This window comes from Sprattus sprattus (assembly GCF_963457725.1).
Source record: "Sprattus sprattus genome assembly, chromosome: 16".
Classification (NCBI taxonomy): Eukaryota; Metazoa; Chordata; class Actinopteri; order Clupeiformes; family Clupeidae; genus Sprattus; species Sprattus sprattus.
Window position 1 is genome coordinate 22339012 of NC_137914.1, and position 21970 is coordinate 22360981.

The 21970-nt window shown below is 45.9% G+C and overlaps 1 protein-coding gene across 1 annotated transcript; it reads left to right on the forward strand.

The window, feature by feature from the left end:
* Positions 1 to 709: 709 nt before the first annotated feature.
* Positions 710 to 16067, forward strand: LOC308377259 (microtubule cross-linking factor 2; the record flags this gene model as incomplete). Its single annotated transcript, XM_080853841.1, has 10 exons — positions 710 to 1528; positions 2437 to 2661; positions 5118 to 5276; positions 8397 to 8462; positions 8628 to 9749; positions 10332 to 10439; positions 10746 to 10916; positions 11397 to 11648; positions 12992 to 14515; positions 15915 to 16067. The coding sequence occupies 10 exons, from the start codon at positions 710 to 712 to the stop codon at positions 16065 to 16067; spliced, it is 4599 nt and encodes a 1532-aa protein (XP_080709967.1).
* Between the last annotated feature and the right edge of the window lie 5903 nt (positions 16068 to 21970).

Sequence of the window (21970 nt, forward strand, 5' to 3'; positions counted from 1 at the left end):
TCTATTTTCATCTGTTCTATGTTGTTTTAAAGCACTCTGTTGCATGCATCTAGCCTATTAAAATGTTACACAAACCTTAGCTAAGTTCATTATTATCATTATTATGTTGGCGGTAGTAGCAGACTATAATGTTGGCAGTAGCCTAGACTATTTGATAGTAATTAATCACAGCCTACTCTACATTCTAGAGTCATTATAGTAGGCTAATTACCCAAAGCAAATGGTCAAGTCTTCATCATTAGCCTAATGTTTATCTTCCTACAAATTAATCATAAATAACCATAGGCCTATGCCTTTACTGACGGTAAGGCTATAACTTAGGTTGCATTGTTTTAATCATGTGGGTTTGTCTTCGCCAGAGGGGGAAACTTCTCCTTCCAACTATAATCGAGGGGAGGCATACAGATCAGGGGGCGGGCATAGTCATCAACCCCATAAGTTGAGTTTGTCATACACCCACACAACAGTTGGGCGAAACAAGACGCGTGCAGTATCCAGCAGTGACATCACAAGTCTTGACTAACTGACCTTGTGGGTACGGCGATAACAACAGCTTTAAATCGCCTTCAGGTCTCTAGACTCATCACAGACGGATGTGGCAAAACATTTAGATCGCCTTATATTCCACTGTTTACAAAGACCTAAGTGGCATATAGTGACACTAGGTTTCTTTCAAAAGACAACACTTCTACAGTGCCAAACTTGGTTAATGACGAAGGCAAAGGAAGAGGCGAATTCTGCACCTCGCGCGCGACCGAAGAAGCGCCGAAGTGGACAGGAGATGGACGATGGAGAGGGAGACTCCGGCGCGCAACCAGACCAAGCGCACGGGCGGCAGTTTGGAGGGCAGCACGCGTCACTCCACGGCTACGGTTCGCCCCAAACAAATGAGGTGCAGTCGCCAGTTAAACCTCAAGACGCACAGTCAAGCAAACCTGTCAACAAGACCAGCGTAGGAACGACAACCCTTCGCCGCACCCCGAGCGGAGGAAAAGAAATGAAACCAGAGAAGGGAAAGGTGTCCGGGAAAGTCAAGCAACCGAGCGGTGGTAGCCTCAAGAGTCGCAATAAATCGTCAGGACGGAGGAAACTGTCCGACGCCAGCAACACTTCTGATGAGCTAAGCAAAGACTCAGGATGCGCTACTGAAAAGTTGTCGTCCGCAGACAGCAGCTCAGAGATGTCGGACTGCACGTCGGAGGAGAATAAACTTTCTACCGACACCCAGTGCAGCGACATTGAGTCAAATAGCCGGGATGGAGACAGGACTGACCTGGGGGACAGTGTCTCGGACATCAGAAGTGAAGACACAAACATCATCAGTTCAACAGGGGCCAATAACTCTCTGGCTCCTGGGACTGGTAGCGTCTCCCCTGTAGACGAGCGGTCCTTCGCCTCACTGGACAGTCGATTGAATTTTAGCTCCTCGGTGGCATTTTCTGACCTGACGGGAGAGTATGTTGATGGAATGCAGGACGAATTTCTCCGAGAGATTGAGGATCTAAGATCAGAAAATGAATATTTAAAAGTAAGATCATACTAGTTTCCATTGATATCCCAATTTGGTTTCCTTAAAACCTTTAAACATGTATTATTTCCAACATATTCACAAATGTGTTTTTCTGTTTCTGTATAATGATTGCACGTGCGTTCATAGCCTTTGGATTAACGGCACGAACCGATTACACTTTCGCTAATTGTCTTGAGTGTCATCCGTTATTGTCTCGACACGCGATTTAAGGACGAGGTCAAGGCGCACAATCGAATCAAGTTTTAATCCCAATGACAAATTGTGAGACCAGTTGATGTGACGCGAATGGCATATCATAAATCCTTGTGTTGGCAGGCATGTGTGATTTGGCTTACGTCAATGCGCAAAGTGGCATCTCTTGGAGGAAGGCGCACGGCCGCCAGGCACCGTTGCCCATGCGGTGTCACATGGCGACTGTTTGAGAGAAATTTCAAACATACGTAGAATATGTGATCATGATTAAAATACCATGGTACCTGCTACATACATTTGACAATGGTTGAATGATGCATGTGCGTGGAATAATCGAATGGGCCGAGAATAGTAGTTGTAGTTCAGTTCAGTTCAGTATTCACGACTTAAAATACCATGGTGTATAAATGCCATAAATGACAAATTCTACATATGAGGATAGAAATGTCCGTTGAAGAGTAGGAGATTTCTAAATGATTCTCTAAAGGAAAGCAAGATCCAAGTTATGTCCATCATATTTGAAATGAAGGTGTATGAAGGTGAAGATGTTAGTAAGGTGAAACGTGTCAGTCCTGCACAGTGTGTCTTCCCATATACCAAAGAATCATTCAAGCATGTAGGACAGGTGAACACATTTAAGTAGGCCTATATGATCATGCAGATCCATAGGTGTTGAGGAAAGTTGGGCACTCATTGTTTGTGTGGTCGTCCAGGATGAGATGGAGGAGCTGCGTTCAGAGATGCTGGAGATGCGTGACCTGTTCCTGGAGGAGGACGTTTACCAGCTTCAGGAGCTGCGGCAGCAGCTGGACCAGGCCAACAAGATGTCCCGCATCCTGCAGTACAGGCTGCGCAAGGCTGAGAGACGCAGTCTGCGTGTGGCCCAGACCGGACAGGTGGACGGGGAGCTCATTCGCGCGCTGGAACACGATGTCAGGGTGAGTATTTCTGTGTGTGTGTGTGTGTGTGTGTGTGTGTGTGTGTGTGTGTGTGTGTGTCTGTGTGTGTGAGAGAGAGAGAAATAAAGAGAGAGAGAGAGAATGATATATCTGAGCAGTAAGGGCTGTGTTTTACAAGACTTCAACAGGACGTGAGTATTGTGTGGGTATGATTGTATAGGTGTGTGTGGGTGGATGTTTTCAAGACCAAAGGGGTCATTAGGTGCGTGAGTTGTTTCTGTGTGTGGGGTTGTTAGAACAAAGTGTGTATGTACAGAATATTATTTAGCATAACTGGAAGGAGAACCGTGACCCACTGAATTCCATCCTCGTGCTTCATTTGTCCAGGATGTTTGTCGGAAACCCCAGTTGCACAATTTACATGGCAAAATGAAAGCACAACGTTCAGTGAGTCAGCACGTAACAGAACTTCATGCTGGGATTATCTCTGCCCTGTCATTATGAATCATGAGCCCAATCTCCCTGTAAAGATGTTTTACTTAGAAGTTTTGTTTGAGTTGGGACTAAGCCATACCCTGGTCAATGTATAGGTTTGGAGAGGCAGTTGTTTGTGTATGTTGGAATGTGTGAAGAGGAGTGTGAGTGTGCATATGTGCAAGTGTGTGTGAGTGTGCAAGAGAGGGTGTATATGTGTACATACGCGTGCAAGTGTTTGTGTGAGTATGTGTGCCTTTGTGTGAGTGTGTGTGTGTGTGTAGTGAAGTCCTTCACTCTGGAGGTGGCCCAGCTCTGTTTGAAAAGGAGGGAAGTCTCTCTCTCTCCTTCTTTCTCTCTTTCTCATTCTCTCTCTCTCTCCTTCTCTCTCTCCCCTCACTGTCTCTCTCTCTTTCTACTTCTCTCTCTCTCCTCACTATCTCTCTCCTTCTCTCTCTCTCTCTCTTTCTCTCTCTCTCTCTCCTTCTCTCTCTCTCTCCTTTTCTCTCTCTCTATCTCTCTCTCTCTCTCTCTCTCTCTCTCTGTGCCAGGCAGCCAAACAAACCCACTCATTTGCTCATTTCCTTGTGGCAGGCCACTCACAGCCGAAGCATTCTTTGGTTTGAAACTACACATCCAATCAGAAGTGGAGGCTCTTCCAGGAATTGCGGGGCATTATAAGACTATCAACGCAGCAGGAGTTACCACATCAAAGTCTGCTTCGTCACCAAAATTGCTCCATGCTCTGTGTAAATTCCTCTTATGCCCTAGCGCTGTTTATCATGGAGAGCAAGTTGCATTTGTAGGCAGAAACTCCATTCTTCCGCCTCCACATTTTCTCTCCCTGTGATCCCCACAATATATGAGATATTGTGGGGGATCATGCTCTACTGTAGTTTTAGATTTTGAAATGGCCATATTTGAAAGTATGATATTCATAGTTTGTAACTCATTATGACTGACAAAAGGTGTTTTCTAGCAATTCTAGGTTTTACAATGTCTAAACTATTCCTACAGTATGTCATACTACAGGTTAACTGAACTGTTGGCTCACAAGACAATGCAGGATATTGCCCCAGTTCAATTCTTAAACTTGACAAATTAGTTATTGTGAAATGCCTTTGACAAATATTGAGGTAGAAGACTTTTACTTATTACAGCTGTGTGGGCACAATGAGAATGGCAATGTCAGTCTATTTTAGCACCCTGAGGGAGAAATTGATACCCTGTTTTGTGCAAAGTGTGCCAATAAAAAGTGTGTGTGTGTTTGTGGTGAGTGTGTTTGTGTGTGTGTGTGTGTGTGTGTGTGTGTGTGTGTGTGTGTGTGTGTGTGTGTGTGTGTGTGTGTGTGTGTGTGTGTGTGTGTGTGTGGCTGTTTGTTAGTGTGTGTGTAACCTCCACCCAACTTCCATTATCAAAAAAAGGTTGAATTTCCACTCCACAGACAAAATCACCCAGAAGTGCTTACAGTCTGACTTTGAATCTCTTTGTTTCTCACTCATCTCCCCCCGTCCCTTCATTTCCAACTCGTCTAAAGTAACTTGCAGCAGAAAAAGGGAGAGATGTCACCTCTTGACCCTTTTTGACCCTTGTCTCTGAGAGAAGAACAAAACAGCTCGGAGTCTTTAGAAAATAGAATCACGCGAATACATCACATGAACACTTCAAAGACATCTTACCCTTGTCCCTGCCATGAGGGAAGAATCACTGCCTGTAACATAGCAACACTAGAAACAGAACAACAGCTTTTAAGAATCGTCTCTGTGGTTATGTAATTGATGTTCCTTTAAGTATATGGACTATGTCTTAGTACTTGCAACAGATCATGATGAGTTGGGTCAAAACATTAACAGTTAAACACACATATAATCACACAGAAAATCCAGGGATAAATCTGAAGATTCATAACTGCAGGCCATGCAAGTAAAGATAAGTTAGATACGTTCGAAAAAAAAGGATAGCCTGTATATAAATATCTTCATGATGAAAAACCTGTGACTGAACAAAGCCTTCTTTGTCAGGTGGCGAAGAGTGTGTCTCTGCGTCTCCATGGCGAGCTGGAGTCTGTGCAGAAGAAGAAGGCCCAGCTGGAGTGGGAGAATGTGGAGCTGCGCGAGCGAATGCAAGACCTGGAGGTAGCCAATCAGGTCCTGCACAATGAGATGGACAAGACCCGAGAGGTAGAGCATTCTCATCTGCAAACTGGTCATACACACTACACACTACAACCTCTCAACCCACAGATATCCACAGACACTGTTAAAAGAGAACAACACCCATGGCCAAATTCAGAATCCTTCACAGTGCCAAGCAGACGTAGCTGAATGTGATTGTCAATTGTTTGCAGTGGAAGAGATAGGATTGCATTGATTGTTAGTCTCTAGTTTATATAGAAGTGGAAATCTGTGACATTCATGCAAGATATCTACAAGAAAACAATTGACCCAATTCACAATCCTCATGAAGAATTCAGACCCTGGCCCCAAAACAAAACAAAAAAACAAACCCATTTTTTAGCTTCTTTATTCAATGATTTAATGATTTAGGAATGTTATTCCTTGTGTGACATTATTTCCTAACCTCAGGGTTGGACTAGTATAGTACTAGTATACTTGTAATGACTAGTATACTGTACATACACATAAGGGCAGTGGACACTGATCCATGTTGTATCAGAGGTCTTTAATAGTGAGACACACCAAGCAATGCTTCACGGATGCCAAGCCATGTTGGCAATGGCACACCCTTATTGCAACAATCCTTAGAGTCATACTTACACACACATACTGTGGGTGCAGACTGGCATACTACACACTGTAACATCAACTCTTTGAAGACACCACTGTGTCTCACACGACCCTCAGCAGTATTTGTCGGCTCAGCTGGGCAGGATCTGAGTGCTGTGAACTGATTTCATGATGACTCTCACCAGCCTAGAACCTCACTGTCCCATTGGTGAGTCCGGGCGTCTGGATGCCCTTGAACCCAGAAAGCGCATACCCACGGGCGTGGTGGACAGCTGGCTATAAGGCAGGGCAGCGCTGCATAGCATGTAGGGGTTGAGTTCCAGGCAAGCACAGCTGACACTCTTCACAGTCTCCCTAGGGGGGAAGAGAGAAGAAAGAGAGACATGGAGAAAAAGAGAGAGAGACAGACAGACAGAGAGACTGAGAAAGAGAGAAAGGGAGAGAGGCAGACCTACAGAGAGAAACTGAGAAAGAGAGAGAGAGAGAGACGCAGACAGTCAGAGAGAGACTAAGAAAGAGAGAGAGACGCAGACAGACAGAGAGACTGAGAAAGAGAGAGAGAGGCGGCCAGACAGAGAGACTGAGAAAGAGAGAGAGAGGTAGCCAGAGGAAATGTCTAAAAATAGACAAGAGGAGGAGATCCCTCGTGCTTCCTTTCCTATCCCCCCTTGGCTCCATGGACTTAGGACGTGTCCGAATGTGGGTCAAAACATGTCATTACTGTATGAATGCATCACTTTGCAAAAACCTTGAAGATTTTCAGACTTTTAAAGACCCAAATCCACATGCATTAAAGTCTGTGTCCACGTCTGCAGTCTCCCATTCTCTCCAAAGTAAACCCCAGCTCTCACAGATCCTTCATTTTATCTGTCTCTCTTTCTTTCTCTCTCTCTCTTTGTTAGAAAAGGTTGTGTTTAACCTCCTGTGGGTCTTCCTCTTGTAACCTGTCTACCTTGTGGGTAATGAAAAAGGGCCCTGTGTTTTCCTTCAGTGGCAGGGCAGTCCCTGGTCCACCCCCCTGCATGTGCTCAACTTTAATCCAGGATTCGGTGCTTAGGGGCGGATCGCAGAGGCTCAGCCTCAGGCCGCTCATCTCAAACAGCTGCTCTCTCCCTCTGATCCTCACATGCATGCAGGCAGGCAGCAAGCAGGCAGGGCAGGTCTCGCACTGCGATTACCTACTGTTGCGCCACCGGCCGAGGCACCAAAAAGACAATATGCTAGTTTTGCTGAACACAAAACTGCTTTCCAAGTCTGAGGTCTGGTGAAACGCATGAACACCGTACAGCCGTTGCTTTGGATCACTCATCTTGCTCCAGACTCATGGGCCTGATGTATGCAACATACAGACTTTTATTACATGCATGTCTAGAGACAAATGTTCAGGTGAATTGTGTGTGGGAATCATTGAGCCGTTAACACAATTTAAAATGCATTGTTCACTCCACTGTCTCGTGGGCTTGTGGCTCAGTGTGTGTGTCTGTGTGTGCGTGTGCGCGTGTGTGTGTGTGTGTGTGTGTGTGTGTGCGCGTGTGTGTTGGAGGGGTGATTCAAACATGGACATAGTGGTTCGGTCATAAGCCTTTGGGTAAACTCCTGCCAGCAACAGATTTCATTGCCATCCATTACCACAATTTCAGCAACAATTCTCCAGACATGTATTCTCATAACAAACTGACCAGGTCATGTCTGGCCCCTCAGACACTAATCTTGGGTAGTCATACTTTAAGTCTGCTAAATGACTAAACTATGAAAATTAATTAAGAGGGCTATTTTCTTTAAGCCTAAATAATAGTAGGAAGCAGGTCCCCAGTGAGCCTGGATCACTGAAGTTATTTTTATGTCACCCACTGGAGCTCTGTTAGTCTCTTGTTCTGGAACCCTCTCGTCTCCATTCAAGGGTCTAGGCAGGGTCGGAGGCAGAGAGACTGACACCCATACAACATTCCAGTCATATTCTGCACTGCAGGGATCCTCAGCTCGTATGAGCTTGGAGTTATTGTGCTTGACAGTGACGGTCATCTGTTGTTTTAAGGGTGTGTGTTAAAGAGAGAATCCGTCCAAAGAAACGGTTTAGCCTTGCGCATACATTTGGACATCCTTTTGTTACCCTATAAAAGTGCCCTGAGCGAGTGACCTGGTTTCGTCTGGGAGGAAGTATGTGGGCAGTGTAGTTGAGTTACTCGATCTGAGGGTCGGTGGGAGTAGGGACTGACACTTGAGTCTCCCTGGAGATTATGGGGGTGAATGATACACTCTTTAAACACTCCTATCGAAGCTGACCCCATTCTCACGTTTATGTGCTACCAAAGAGACATATTTTGTGACGAGGCTGGGAATCACGTTAAACCTGTATTAAGGTCTGCATCTTCACCATCTTCACCACTGGAAATACATGGATAAAACGAGAACATGAGTTCTTTTAACTCAATACTCTGGCTTAAAAGAGTCAAACACCTTAACACTTGATTACAATGGTCAGTTCAACATATCTATTAATCGCATTCAATCAGCCCTCAGCAAACTAAAGTCCTTTAAAATTGGATTCCACAGAATTCTCTGAGGAGGAGAAGCTTGAGGACATCGTCTGGCAAGTCTGAAAGGAAGCTTTCCCCACAGGTAAATGACGCCTGTGCATAAAAAAGAGTGTATTTGATCTCTTCTCCAGGACACTGCTTTGCAGTGGAAACAGTGTGAGTAACTGGGAGATGTATAAGATTGAAATTGAGACTGCCATTGATTTTGCATGGTAATACAACATTTTCACGTTTTTCTTTTTTACAGGATGACAGTGCTGATCTGAAGTGCCAGCTGCACTTTGCCAAAGAGGAGTCTGCACTCATGTGCAAGAAGCTGACCAAGATGGTGTCTGAGAACGAGACCATGGGCCAGGAGCTGGCCAAGTACCGCTTGCTCTACGGCGACGTCGACAACACACAGGTGTCTGACAGCATGGCCAACTCGCCTCTCGCCCGTGAAGCTGAGGTCAAGGTTCACCTGAGGCTGGTGGAGGAGGAGGCCACGCTGCTGAGCCGGCGGATCGTGGAGTTGGAGGTGGAGAACCGTGGCCTGCGGGCGGAAATGAGTGAAATGAGGGACAGGAGAGGAGGAGGAGGAGCAGGAGGGGTAGAGGAGGAATATGAACCGATGGAGGGGGCAGGGGAGCATCTCGCTGTGGAAGTCTGTGACAGTCAGTCCAGGCATGAGTTGGGTGAGAGGCAGACTGCTGTCAGTGTGAAGGACATTGCACAGGGTCGGCCTATAGCATTAGTCACTAAACAAATACAAACGGAAGAAGGGTATTCTGTGGAGGTCCCCCGTCTGGGTCATAACCCCAGGGAGAAACACTCCCCTGAAGAACAGGAGAAGGCTAAGAAAAATGGCGCTGACCTTTTGAGCTCTCACACAGACCTCAACCTGAAAGACCTGAAGACTCTTCGCGATCAGGCCCTGCTGGTCAGTTCTGCCATTGACCTCCTGAGAGCGCCTGCCAAAAATGGCCTCTCGCCCTGTTCCAACCAGAAAACGCCACCGCTGTCCCCTTACCTTGCCAAACCAGAGGCAGACCATCACTCCCCTAGCGCTCTCCCCCGGCCTCGGGACCTACCCTCCCTAACCCCCCTCTCAGGCGAGCTGGAGGTGTTGCAGTTTCAGCTACAGGTTCTTATCGAGCGAGTGAAGAGTTTAATGGACGCAGGAGAAGGCAGGAAGGCACACAGCTGGGGAGCGTGTGACCCAGGACCCCCTCTAGAGACAAGTGAGGTGCAGAAGGAGGTCCTGGTGGAGAAGGTGGACCTGTCCCCGGGATGTCCGTGTGGTCAGGAGACCCTGGTGCTCCTCACCCTGCAGCTTCGCTGGTTCCTGCAGCAGTGGCGACAGGGCGAGGAAGTGAAAGAGCTCTTTGAGGTGAGGAATGAGGAATCAAACACCTGATTTAGACACACAGTTTAAATGGGAGCATAACAATAGATCACATGTCCACAGAAATGTAGATAAATGGTAGATGCTCCATACTCAAATGACATACTCTTTCCAGTGATATTTGAGTTAGTTAGTAGTGCCATAACCAAATGAAATTAAGCCAACATATTGTTACATGCTATGAGAGTTTTATTACCTTGTGACAAAGTCTGGACATTATGAGAGCTGTCTGATGATTGCCAAAAATTCGAAAAAGTCTCTTTTCCCCAAGAATTTCCATGTTCTCTTCAATGATATTTGATATGTCAGTTTTGTCATGGAGGGTTCAAAGTGAACAGGACAAAGGAAATCAAAATCACTCTTGAAATGATTACATTTATGTGGACATCTGTTAGACACCATGACTGATGACTAAATGTAGGAGAAAGTGTATGGAGGAAGGTCAGTAGTTAAAAGCTGTCAGTGATGGATCACGCGAGCATTAGTTCAGAGATGGCATAAATAGATAGCTATAAATATGAATGTACTCAGAGAGGATGTTATCACAGAAGGTCTGCATCATCTCAGGTGGGCTGCCAAAAGAAACTACGTCTCCTGATGGAGGGGGAGGAGACCTCGGACTCAGAGGAGGCCAATAAGATGAGCCCAACAGCCTCAAAGCTCTTCCTCAAACAGGTGAAACTAGAGGCGGTCTTAGAAAACTAGTCTGGCTGACAGGAACAGAGGCTATGAACCACAGAGGATGTTTTACCGATGACAAACTGAACATGAGAACATAAAGATTACTTTATTCTAAAAGAACAAGATAACATCGAAACATATACAGTCAAAATGTAAAATTGCAGCACACAGACTTTTGACTTTTGACAGGAGTTAGAGAATTGTGCGGTTCAACCTAATCCGTTACATTCAATAAAATGATGTTTGTGGTAATTCTCTGAGGCGAGTGTGTAACTGTGTGTATATTGCTCTCCCTCCAAGGTGAATGGTGCTGAAGACGTGGCTCTGTTGGACCTAAGGGCGGCCCTGCAGGACCTGGGCTCTGAGCTGCAGGAGGAGAGGCAGGCGAGCCTGGAGCTGGCACAGCGGTTTGCCGGCGCCAAAGCAGCCTGGGCCGTGGAGAGGAGCGAGCTGAGGAGCCTCGTCAGCAGGGTGAGTGCTTCCCCCAGCGATACACTGAGCAACACTGTATAGTTTTAATTAACTATATTCCTACAAAGCCCAGCAATGGTCAACAAATGGTAATCGCTACAGTTCCTTGCAAGCAGATGTACTCACAATGTAGCTATACTATTCCGTACACATACTAAATAACACACTAACTATCAGTGCGCCACAGTAACACTGATACTTTGTTATTACTTGCATGGGATTGTATACATATGGCTCGAACCGGGCCATATATTATTCTAGCCAATCAGCAACAAGGGGCGCTTTTGCCTCAACTTAGTTTCAGGAGCAGAGAGGGGCAGGGTGTGTTTGATTGGCTGTTGAGCTCAAATATCTCAAACATTCTGCCAGGACCGAAGACCTCCCCTGTAATACCTTTTCTTTTATCGGTGTAGCCTCAGGAACACAGGAACTTAATTCATGTTAGTCATGGGGTCATCTGTTACCTTCCCTCTTCCTCAGCTGGAGGGCACAGCCAGCAAGGCGTCCGTGAAGAACCTCCCGGACCTGAAGGTGGCGCTGCAGAGGGACCACGTGGAGAAACTGCAGCATCTGTTGGCTGACTCGTACGCGGCGGTGATGGAGCTGACGCGGCAGATGAAGGTGCGCGAGCGCAACTGGAGCTGTGAGAAGCAGGAGCTGCTGGAGTACCTGCACCAGCTGCAGACTGAGCAGCCGGCATGCCAGACCAGCAGTCAGGGGAGTATGGCTGAGGTAAGACACCATCTCACCTCATTATCTCATCTCATCTTGTCTCATGTCCTGCTGTCCCACTTGTTTGGGTACTGCTTTTAAGCATTTAAGTGTTTTTCGCTTTTAAACAGTTACATTTGCTGACATTACAGTGTGATTGCAGCTGAACTTTACATTCGGCATCTTGTAGAGATGCTTAATAGACTCCTGAAATCTTTCTTCAATCAGCTCAGTGAAACAGATTTACTGCCTCCACCCATAGGCTCTCAAAGTCAAAACTGGTAATTCCACATCTAAGTCAGTGGGCCAGTAAGAGACTTGGTAAAACCCTGCAGTAAACTCCGCTGCCCTAGAGGAGGTACACGAGGGCGCCATCAAAGGACGGACGTGTGCCCACCGAATTTAGGCTAATCCCCTGTTTGGGCTGCGGCAGAGTGGGCAGTAGGCCTGCATAAGCTGCAATCTGGTTGTTACGGCCAAAACAGGGGACTTAGACGCGCCTTACTGACCGGAGCCAGTGAAACGGAGAGTCTTTAGCATTTCACTCAGTCCGTGACCCATGGTACACATTTCCTCACACTCAGTTTTTTGAGGTTGCGGGGCGGGGGGTTGGGGACTGACTTACATTTCGAAACAGATTTTTATCAGCGTGGTCTCGATCCCTTTCAACATATGATTTACTGCTGTAGCTGAATAGTGCCCTTTTTTGCTGACTGTAGTCTTGTGAAATCCTTGTTATTTCTTTTATGTCTTTATTTTTTGGAGATGGAATGGTTCCTGTCTGGATTTGTGCTGATCTTATGTATTTACTCCAAGGATCGTAATCCCTTCCTCTCTGACACACTTTCCCGAGGCAGATTTTTCATTTGATTGCTGTGAGACCATAAATGCTCAAAACGACTGGGTTACCCCACAAGTTGACAAAATGTGCTTTTTTTCCTTCCCTTCCCCAAGTCAGTTAAGGACCAAATGGTAATATGGGTTGGCTTCTTTTGAAGGCTACAAATCCTGTGGTGTCATATTGAGTCTTCACTCATGCTAATCTCTGTATGAGCTGCCAGTGCATTTTCCGCCCAGCACAACTAAAGCTGCTCTGCTCTCTTTCAGTCTTCTGGTGGCAAGATGTCTGAGAGTGGAAGATCCTGGGGAACAGAGAGGTCAGCTTCTTCATATAAATGAAAACTTTAAATCAATAATATATGCTATACAATTAATATTAGTAATATATATAAACACACACACACATACACACACATGCATCAATACTGCTAAAGCTTGTTTTTCTTTGTGAATTCTCCATTCAGTATTTCATATTTTGCACATTCACTTTCTCTCTCTTTCTCTCTGTGTTCCATTGACATTAGAGGGCCAATGCCTCTGAGGACACAAGTCCCTGTTCACTACTATTACCATCCTCACAGTTGTATTGCTATATTGATATCTCCCACAGGACTAAGCCTAAGCTCACTCAGTCTGATGCCTCTAATAAAAACTGGCTCTACCTGAGTGAGGAGGCGGCGCTGCTGGACCAGCCGGAGGCCTGTAAGACCTGGGACTTCCCCGTCATGCCTCCCCGGTTCCCTGGCCTGGACCTGCAGCTGGAGTCCACCCAGAGGAGCCACACGGCGCCGGAGAAGACCGCTCTGAGGATCTACTACAGCCCACCGTCCGCCCGCAGAGTGCACCTCTCCAAGCTGACCTGGGACAAAGAGGACATGTATGTGGAGGGGAAGATGAGGGAGAGGCAGGCTGGAGTTGCCCCGCCTGGACCGGCGAGGAGCAGAGGGAATGAGGGCGTCAGGTCTCTGAGCTTCCAGGGTGGGCTGCAGCTGGAGTGCAACGGCGGCAGCAACCCCACCGGGGGCGCCAGCAGGCTGCCCTGTGGCTTCCAGCCTCCCCCCGGCCTCCCGTCTGCCTCGCTCCTATCCTTCGGGACCCTGCAGGCGTTGGCCAACCTGAGCGACGACATGAAGGAGATGACGGCCGGTGTGCGCGGGGCCAGCCGGGGCAGCTCCCTGGAGAGGGGCCGGGGCCCGATGAAAGATGCCTGGAGCCAGACGGCTGCAGCCGCCCAGGCACAGAGCCAGAGCCGCCCAGGGGCCCACACCGTGAACACGGGCGTGCAGACAGACGGCGTCAGGGGCCTCTCCTCTGGGAAGTACTGGTCCCCCCGTGGCACCACCGCCTCGCTGGTGTCCCCCCGTGCCCAGCAGATGTCCTCGTCCCTGGAGCGGGTGGCCAGCCGGGTTGAGAAGCCTCCACCATGCTCCACCTCACCTAAACTCTACCGCCGCCATTCAGCGTCTTCCCCGTTCTCCTCAACTTCCTCCTCTTCTTCGCCTCCCTCAGCGTTCCTCTCGACCTCCCTCTCCTCTTCCTCGTCCTCGACCGGCCCGTCCCGGCTGGACGCCCCCAAAGAGCGCGGGCTGTGGGGTCTGTCCCAGAAGGGCTCTGTGGGCTCGGCCTGGGCCCGCTCCACCACCAGCAGAGCAGGCTCCGTCACGGCGGCAAACACAGACAAGCCGGCCGGTCGCAAGGCCGTGGGGATCCACCGCTACGGCCTGGTCCAGGAGTTCCTGCGCAACGTGTGTGGTCGCACGGACAAGCCGGCGACGGGAGGGGCAGAGAGGACCGGGGCGCCCACGGTACGGAGGGACAGCATCGGCTCGGCGGGACAGAAGAAGGCCGAACGGCCGGCGTCACGGGCACCGCTGGTGCGGAACGACAGCGTGACGAAGATTGTCAACCGGAGGTTCATGAAGCAGGGGCAGAAGGAGGAGGCGGGTCAGACCCAGACCCAGACCCAGACCCAGAGCCAGACCCAGAGCCGGAACCAGAGCCAGAACCAGGCCAGCATAGACAGGAACTCTGGCACTGCTACAGTGGAGGTAACTAGGCTACCACAGTCTGGAGTATTTAGAAGAGCATTTAAAGCAGTGCATGAAGCAGAATGGGGGTGAGGGCTAGGGTGAAACAATTCTTAACAGAGAACCCTAAACAACCAGCTACTTGACAAATGATGTATGGCAGTGCTCTTACAGCCTGGTTGCATGTAACTAATCTATTTGGGGTTATAGCCTGCTTTGTACTTATGGTCAGGGCCAACTGCTTAGGCTATATGTTGGAAGGGATAATTAGCCTAATACAGCGGACATAGACCTAACGTGAACATTGTATTGATTGATCACCCAGTGAATACGTTTAAATGTTCTAAACAAGAGCTCTTATCAAATAAACTGATTAACTGATAAAATGTTTTAACTTAAACGGATTGACGAAATGAAATGTGAAATGTAGAAACGTTTCTATGCAACAGCTGATGGGCATCAGTTTTTTTTTTTTAAATCAAAAGTTGAATTGCAGATAATACGTTAGTGTCTCAATCTTTGCACCTCGTGGTGGGGGTGGTTGGACACATCAAAGGGGGGCCTGCCATGTAAAGGAACCACTGCATTAAAAGTAGAGTTTACAATCCTGGCTAAAGATTTTCATATTTAAACCAAACAGCCAATCCCTTCCGTGCTCCTGAAGCAACATTTAATTATTCATGGCTCCGTCCGCTATGTTTCATTTCCCCATTTACAGAGCCTACTGTGTGCCAACACCTGAGCTTTTTGTAAGTGCACACACTGAATGGACAGCTAGGGGACTGTAAGGAGAAATTACCTGAGTTTAACAAAAACATATAGATAACATTGGATAATAATTGTGGTCTGTTCATTTAAGGACAGCATGTCCATTCACTGACACACTGAAATCTTGAAGATTATCTGTCATCAACATCAGGCAGAGATGAGATCAGTCAGACAGGGGAGCCACTTCAAATGGAATGGTCCTCAATCGCCCCGTGGGTGGATTTATCCCAGCTCACCCATAGATTCAGCCTCTATGATGTTCAGCTTGGCCATGTTGGCAGCAGTTCATAGCTTGTCCTGGAGGAAAGCTAGATAAGGAAGGCTTTCCAAAAAACTGCTCAACTCACTCTAAGGCTGTAGCTTGTGACTAGCACACAGTCTGCCCTTAAGAGAGCCTTAAAAACCCCCCACTCATGAAATGACCCAACACAGAAACTCATGTACTTGAACTTTTTCATTTGAACCTTTTTATTATGCACAGCAGGGAGCAGGCTGAAGGACCCTACCACCTACTGCCGGTTACACTCCCAATATGGAGCTCTCAGACAAGGTGTAGCACCATTAAAGTAGAAGTGAAATGAGAACTGTAAGAGTAAATGTGACTGTGAGGGTGGGATGTACTGACATCTTCTCTCCTGTGTCTGTTTTCCAGAGAGACGGGTCCTGTGACTGCAGCTCCCGTTCGTTGACTTCCTGCTTCGCTCGGCCCTCCCGCTCCAACCTCCACCACGCCCATGCCCAGTGCCGGCTCCGCCCACATGACTGCCCCACAGCAGCTGCGGTGAGGAGCAGCTCCAACCCTTAGCAACGAGGCTCCCAGTCATGCACTCTATTAGCCCTCAACATTAGCCCTTCCTCTGTCAACACACACACACACACACACACACACACACACCCACACACACACACACACACACACACACACACAGACACACACACACACACACAAACAAACAGACACACACACACACACACAAACAGACACACACACACACACACACACACACACACACACATAAAAACAGACACACACACACACACATACACACACAAACAGACACACACACACACACACACTCACACACAGACCCCCCCCCCCCCCCCCACACACACACACACACACACAGCTGACAGCATTCCCACAGGTCCTGAGAAACCCAAGCCTGGCACCTCTATGAAATTCAGGACAATCTTTGAGGATGGGTGGAAAGACACTGAACAGATGAATCGTGTCGAGTTCTGCTGCAGGGTCACTGTAATTCCATTACTGACAACAGCTGGATTTGGTTCTGGGGTTTGTTGAATAATGTGCACACATTGACCATGCATGGACAAATCACATATCCAGCATATACTGGATCACTTTTTTCTCTTCAGATGTCTGCATACTGTATATGCATTCATCAGCATGTTTCAGATGTTTTTTGTACATATCATCCATCACACTTAAACTTCTCTTGAATTATATTAAGCCATTGTATCTATTATGTTTACTGCAGAGGTCACAGTTTTATAATGCTCAGATATTAATCATATAATGCAGAATTGTGGCATACTGTGCTTAGTTGTATTTTAACAAATTATTTCGGTAGATGCCTTAATCAAAACAATTATAGTATTATTGATTTTTTTTTATTGATTAGATTTTAGATTCATTGAGGTATTTATTAGTAAATATACAGGTATACCCCATCCAAAAAGGAGACCATCCGTATTATCTTATGTACTGTAACTATTCAGATTATTATTGCCAGTGCTGTATGCACACCTTATAAGGTTGACTTGGGAGCAGTGTGTGTGGAGACATATGTAAGTCAAATGTGTTTCAAGTATTATTCATATTATATAATCATTTGTAACATAATATTGACGAATAATTGTCCCTTTCCCCCCCAGAAAACTCGTCTTGTCATTCAGTGGCCTCTTTAAAACATTTAGCTATTTTACAGAAGATGGCAGATTAAATCATTTTTGTATAAACAATTTCCTGTACCACAGATATTTCAATACATAAATATTTATACGGAGTCTGTAGGGACAGACATGTCTGTGCTTCCATGTGGACATTTTTTTTTTCTCACTATAAAAGCTGTCCTTTGAGCTCTGTGTCTTCTTCATGAATATCCATGGTTTATGTCTCGGTCAGATAGAAGTCATCAGTAATATCACACCTGCAAGCATAATGTGTTCAGATGAAAGTCACATCTACTAATGAAGCAGATACTCTTCTCCTGGTAACTTACAGTCCAGCAGTATCCCTCATGTGTCCTTCACTAACTCACCTTACAGTCCAGCAGTATCCCTCATTTGTCCTTCACTAACTTACAGTCCAGCAGTATTCTCATGTGTTCTTCACTAACTCATGTTGGGAACTAACTAGTGGTGGCGACTCCATTGATAACGGCTGTAAGTCATATGTGCTCTTGACTAACTTCACTTTGGTCAATTGTTAGCTCCAGTACTAGCTTAGCTGGTCAAGCCCATGAAAGGGTTAATCAGCGTCACTCTTCCCTCTCGGTCATCCCCAACAGGCCGGGCCCGAGGTCCTCTGTCCGCTGAGGGTGACTAACTAAGACTCTTACCAAGCGTGACACGTGACACCTGGGCCATAAGCCGAGCTGGACCTAACACTGTCTTTGGGGGAGGGAGTGCCACAGTGGTCAGTGGAGCGTCCAGGCCTGCCTGCCTGGCTGACTGACTGACTGTGGCTGACCTGAGCAGCTGTGGGGCCGGTCACATGACAGCGGGACTTCAGCGGAGAGGGAAAGTCCTGGAACCTTAAGCACTTAATGAGCTGAAAGAGTCCTTTGCCACTGTTGACACTCTTGACATGACACGTTGCATGCAGCGACTGGCGTGTTCCTCTCTGCCTACCTGCTGTCTGTAGTAAACAACAGGGTATGAATGAGCATCTTAACCGTCTTCACTTGGACAGTGTTGCCGTGGTTGTGTCCAGTCATTAAGTGGACAGTGTTGCCGTGGTTATGTCCGGTCATTAAATGGACAGTGTTGCCGTGTTTATGTCCAGTCATTAAGTGGACAGTGTTGCTGTGGTTATGTCCAGTCATTAAGTGGACAGACAGTGTTGCCGTAGTTATGTCCAGTCATTAAGGGGACAGTGTTGCCGTTGTTATGTCCAGTCATTAAGTGAGAGTAGTTTGTGATGCAACATAAAAAAGGTGAAAAGCATTGTTACATGATGTAATTTCACAGTGACCAAAGATTGATTGTGTATTATTAAATAAACTTGTATAACAATATAGAATTAGATCAAATAAACTTGTGTAACAATTTAGTTTAAGGCTGAGGTGGAGTCACACTGATAAGTTCTTTACTCAAAACCAGCACGCCTGCAGAGCCATTCCAACTCCATTTGGCTCCAGTGAAAGCCTCTCTCTCTGCTGCTGTCTGTAACAGCTGGCTTCACTGTGGTACAGTAAACGGCCTCCTACTGCAGCGTAATGTTTCCATGACAAAGGGTCTTGCATGTCCCTGTGGCTGCTTAATCTAGCGTGGAAATCAGAGTGGAGAAACGGCAGCCAGGACTGAGCAGAGCTGAAAGTCACCCCCTGCCCACACACACACACACACACACACACACACCAACCAACAGCATGCTCCGAGGCTTGCTCGACAGCATACATTCATTTTCAGTTCTATTTTTTTTGCTGGTAATTAGTTCATAATGAATGAATGAATGAAGTAAAGTGCTTTCTTTTAAATTACACTGAGCACTTTTAATGTCTGGACAATCTTTGCAGGGTGAGTGTTCATGTAGGCCACTCTCACATGAACTTTTAAAATACTGTCACAGTCTAATTAAAGTTTATTAGATTTTGAAAGCCTCACATGACTCCATTTATGCGTGAGCAGAATGATGTGTCTATAGTTCTAGACCTCTCAGCCTACAGCCATGTTTTTGGAATGCACCGCCCCCCAGTGGACATATTTGGACACTACATCTTACTTTCCAGGCATGACGATGCATTTCGTTCACTCTTGCATAGGCATTAGAAGATGGATGTTTTCATACAGTATCATACATTTAATTCAGAGCACATTGGAAACTGACAGTGTGGACTTGGCCTTATACTATTGTGATGATTAGTAGTTTACAGTACCATGAACCTCATTAAAAACAAAAAACATATAAAACACATAAACACATGAAATATGTGCAAGCCTGACATTTACTTCAGGATAATTGTTCGTTGTGGTCAAGATCGGTCTCTGAAAGGGGCTGCATTAGCGAGAAGATGGCTGAGAAAGAACACAATGAAAAGAAAAGTTGGCAAGTCACCGAGGTGATCGTGGTCACATAAAACCCCCTTCCAATGGGATTTTTCTAATTTCTTTAGGGATACAGCTGTACCCTTAGAAAAACGATTTAATGTTTTTTTTTATGTTAAGTGTGATTAGAGACAGATGAACACAGTCAATGTGCAGACATTAGCCAATTTGAAAGCAGAAGAAACGGATGCCTACGCTTCTCAATCAGTAATCGTACCTGACACTGATGTCGCTGACGAGCCTTCACCGTAGCCTACGGCTCACCCATCTGAGCTTCGTTGAAACAGCCTGCCTGGGTGAGCATACGAGTGTGTAAGAGACGCTTAACATCCCAGCGCTCCTCCAGAACGCCCATCCATCACCTAGACGGACTCATTACCAGGACAACCCCTGCATGAAAGATAAATAGTTCTATACATAGCTTGTCTGACACTGATACCATAAAGACCATCTATTATGCATCTCATTTATGTTCATGGAAGTGGTCTTCATTTATTAAAAACTCCTGCTGCTGTCATCTGAGTTTATCGGTTTCAGAATTCTAATAACAAGCACTGTCTGATATTTCTTAAGCCCACACATGTTAACTAGGATTTCTGAATAGGCCTGTTAAACAAGCCTGGTAGTCCCTGACAAAGCCCTTACAAGTTTAAGGCTGCAATGTTTGTAATCATAACTTGAGGTCCACTTAAGGAACAGTATGGACACAGACTTATTACCAGGACAATAGAAAAGTATGGACAAAATGGGTTGCAATGTCATTGATGGCCAATGAGCAAAGTCTGTGGAGCAGGAACAGAAACTATCGTGTGGAGTGTGAGAGCATTTCGCTGACCAACCCATGTTTGCACTTAAGATTTTGCTCATGGTATTAAGTGATCAAATTAGCTTTAGTTCATGACTCGTGACTCGCTGCAGGCTTGGTGCCAGCTGCACATCAGGGAAATGAGGGCCTGTTGTGTTTGCATTCTGAATGCAGAGTTGGGGAACAAAACAGGGGAATTCTGTCTGATGTCAAAATGCTGCATCCAAACAGTTGAGCTGATTGTAATGCTCATCTTAATGTAATGCCTTTATCTTAAGTGTATGTATCAGTAATCCATGTAAAACCAACCAAAGCCCAGATTATAGGCCTATGCTATGCAGTAGCTAGATAGGAACTCAAACACACATCAAATGTTTTTTGTGATGCTGTGCTCATTGGAGCAGGCCAGTAGTGCAGTGTGAACCTCATCAAATGTACATACATTTGTTTCATTTATTGTAGACAACACACTTTATATGTCCACTTTCCAAAGCACACGACACTGACACAAGGCATTATAGATGGTATTTCTTCATTTATTAGTCGTACAATTATGAAAAATAATAATCATAAAAAAGACTGGAAGCCCAAGATTATTTACATTTTTTTTACTTTTCTTTTCTCAGTTCCTGTAGTGAGGTCCACTAGAGTGTATAAGGTACTCTCAGTCGGATGTTAATAATTAGCTATCATGATATGTTGCGCATTAAAAAGACTTTGTCCTCCCTCGGCTCGTGACAAATGGCAAAAAAACATTACAGACTGTACATACAGTACATACATACATATACATATATATAGATATCTATAAAATCAGAATCATTCAAGTATCAAAATACAGATCGCTTGAGGCTATTTTACAATCCCATTAGCATATGTTTTTCATCATACATCATCATCATCATCATCGTCATCAATAGAATCTTATCAGTCCCATTGAAGTTGCTATGGCGATAAGCAAAGGTGCAAACCCCAAGATCAGAACCACATAGGGCATACGCAAACTTTGCGTCCCAACACGGGTTGAATTGGTTGTACCGCAGACATCCAAACGTACCACGAGAGAGGCTATCATAAAAGTCTCGCTCAGAACTGTTCAAACTAAATTTCATGAAATATATTTGCATGGACTTTTCCAAATCTCGGTTCTTTGTTTTCATTTTAGTTTTCTTTCCTTTTTTAAATTCCCCATGTCATCAGACTGACACCAGGCCTCTGAACGAGTAACCCACTAAACCATGACAAATCTAGATAAAAACTTGTTCGTCCGTTCATTCCTTAAAAGCTCTGCTACCTCATAATTACAAAAAAAGCCAAAATGCATCCAGTCAGGAAGTGATGATCAGTGATGTCAACTGGTCTCAGAAAGCAAAAAGAACCGTTACTCAATTTGGGATCACAGTTTATAACACAATTACAAATGTCTAGAAGATAACACTACCATTGTAACCATAGAAGTGGGCATACAATGTTGGCCTGATGTACCATGGTCTTGAATAATGCATGAACAAATGGCAGGGGTTTTCTCACTGGAGTAGGTGCGGTTGCAGCAAGGTAGTGCTACTTCTAATTGTGACTACCAGCCCAGTATTGCACAGATATTAAGACGGGGC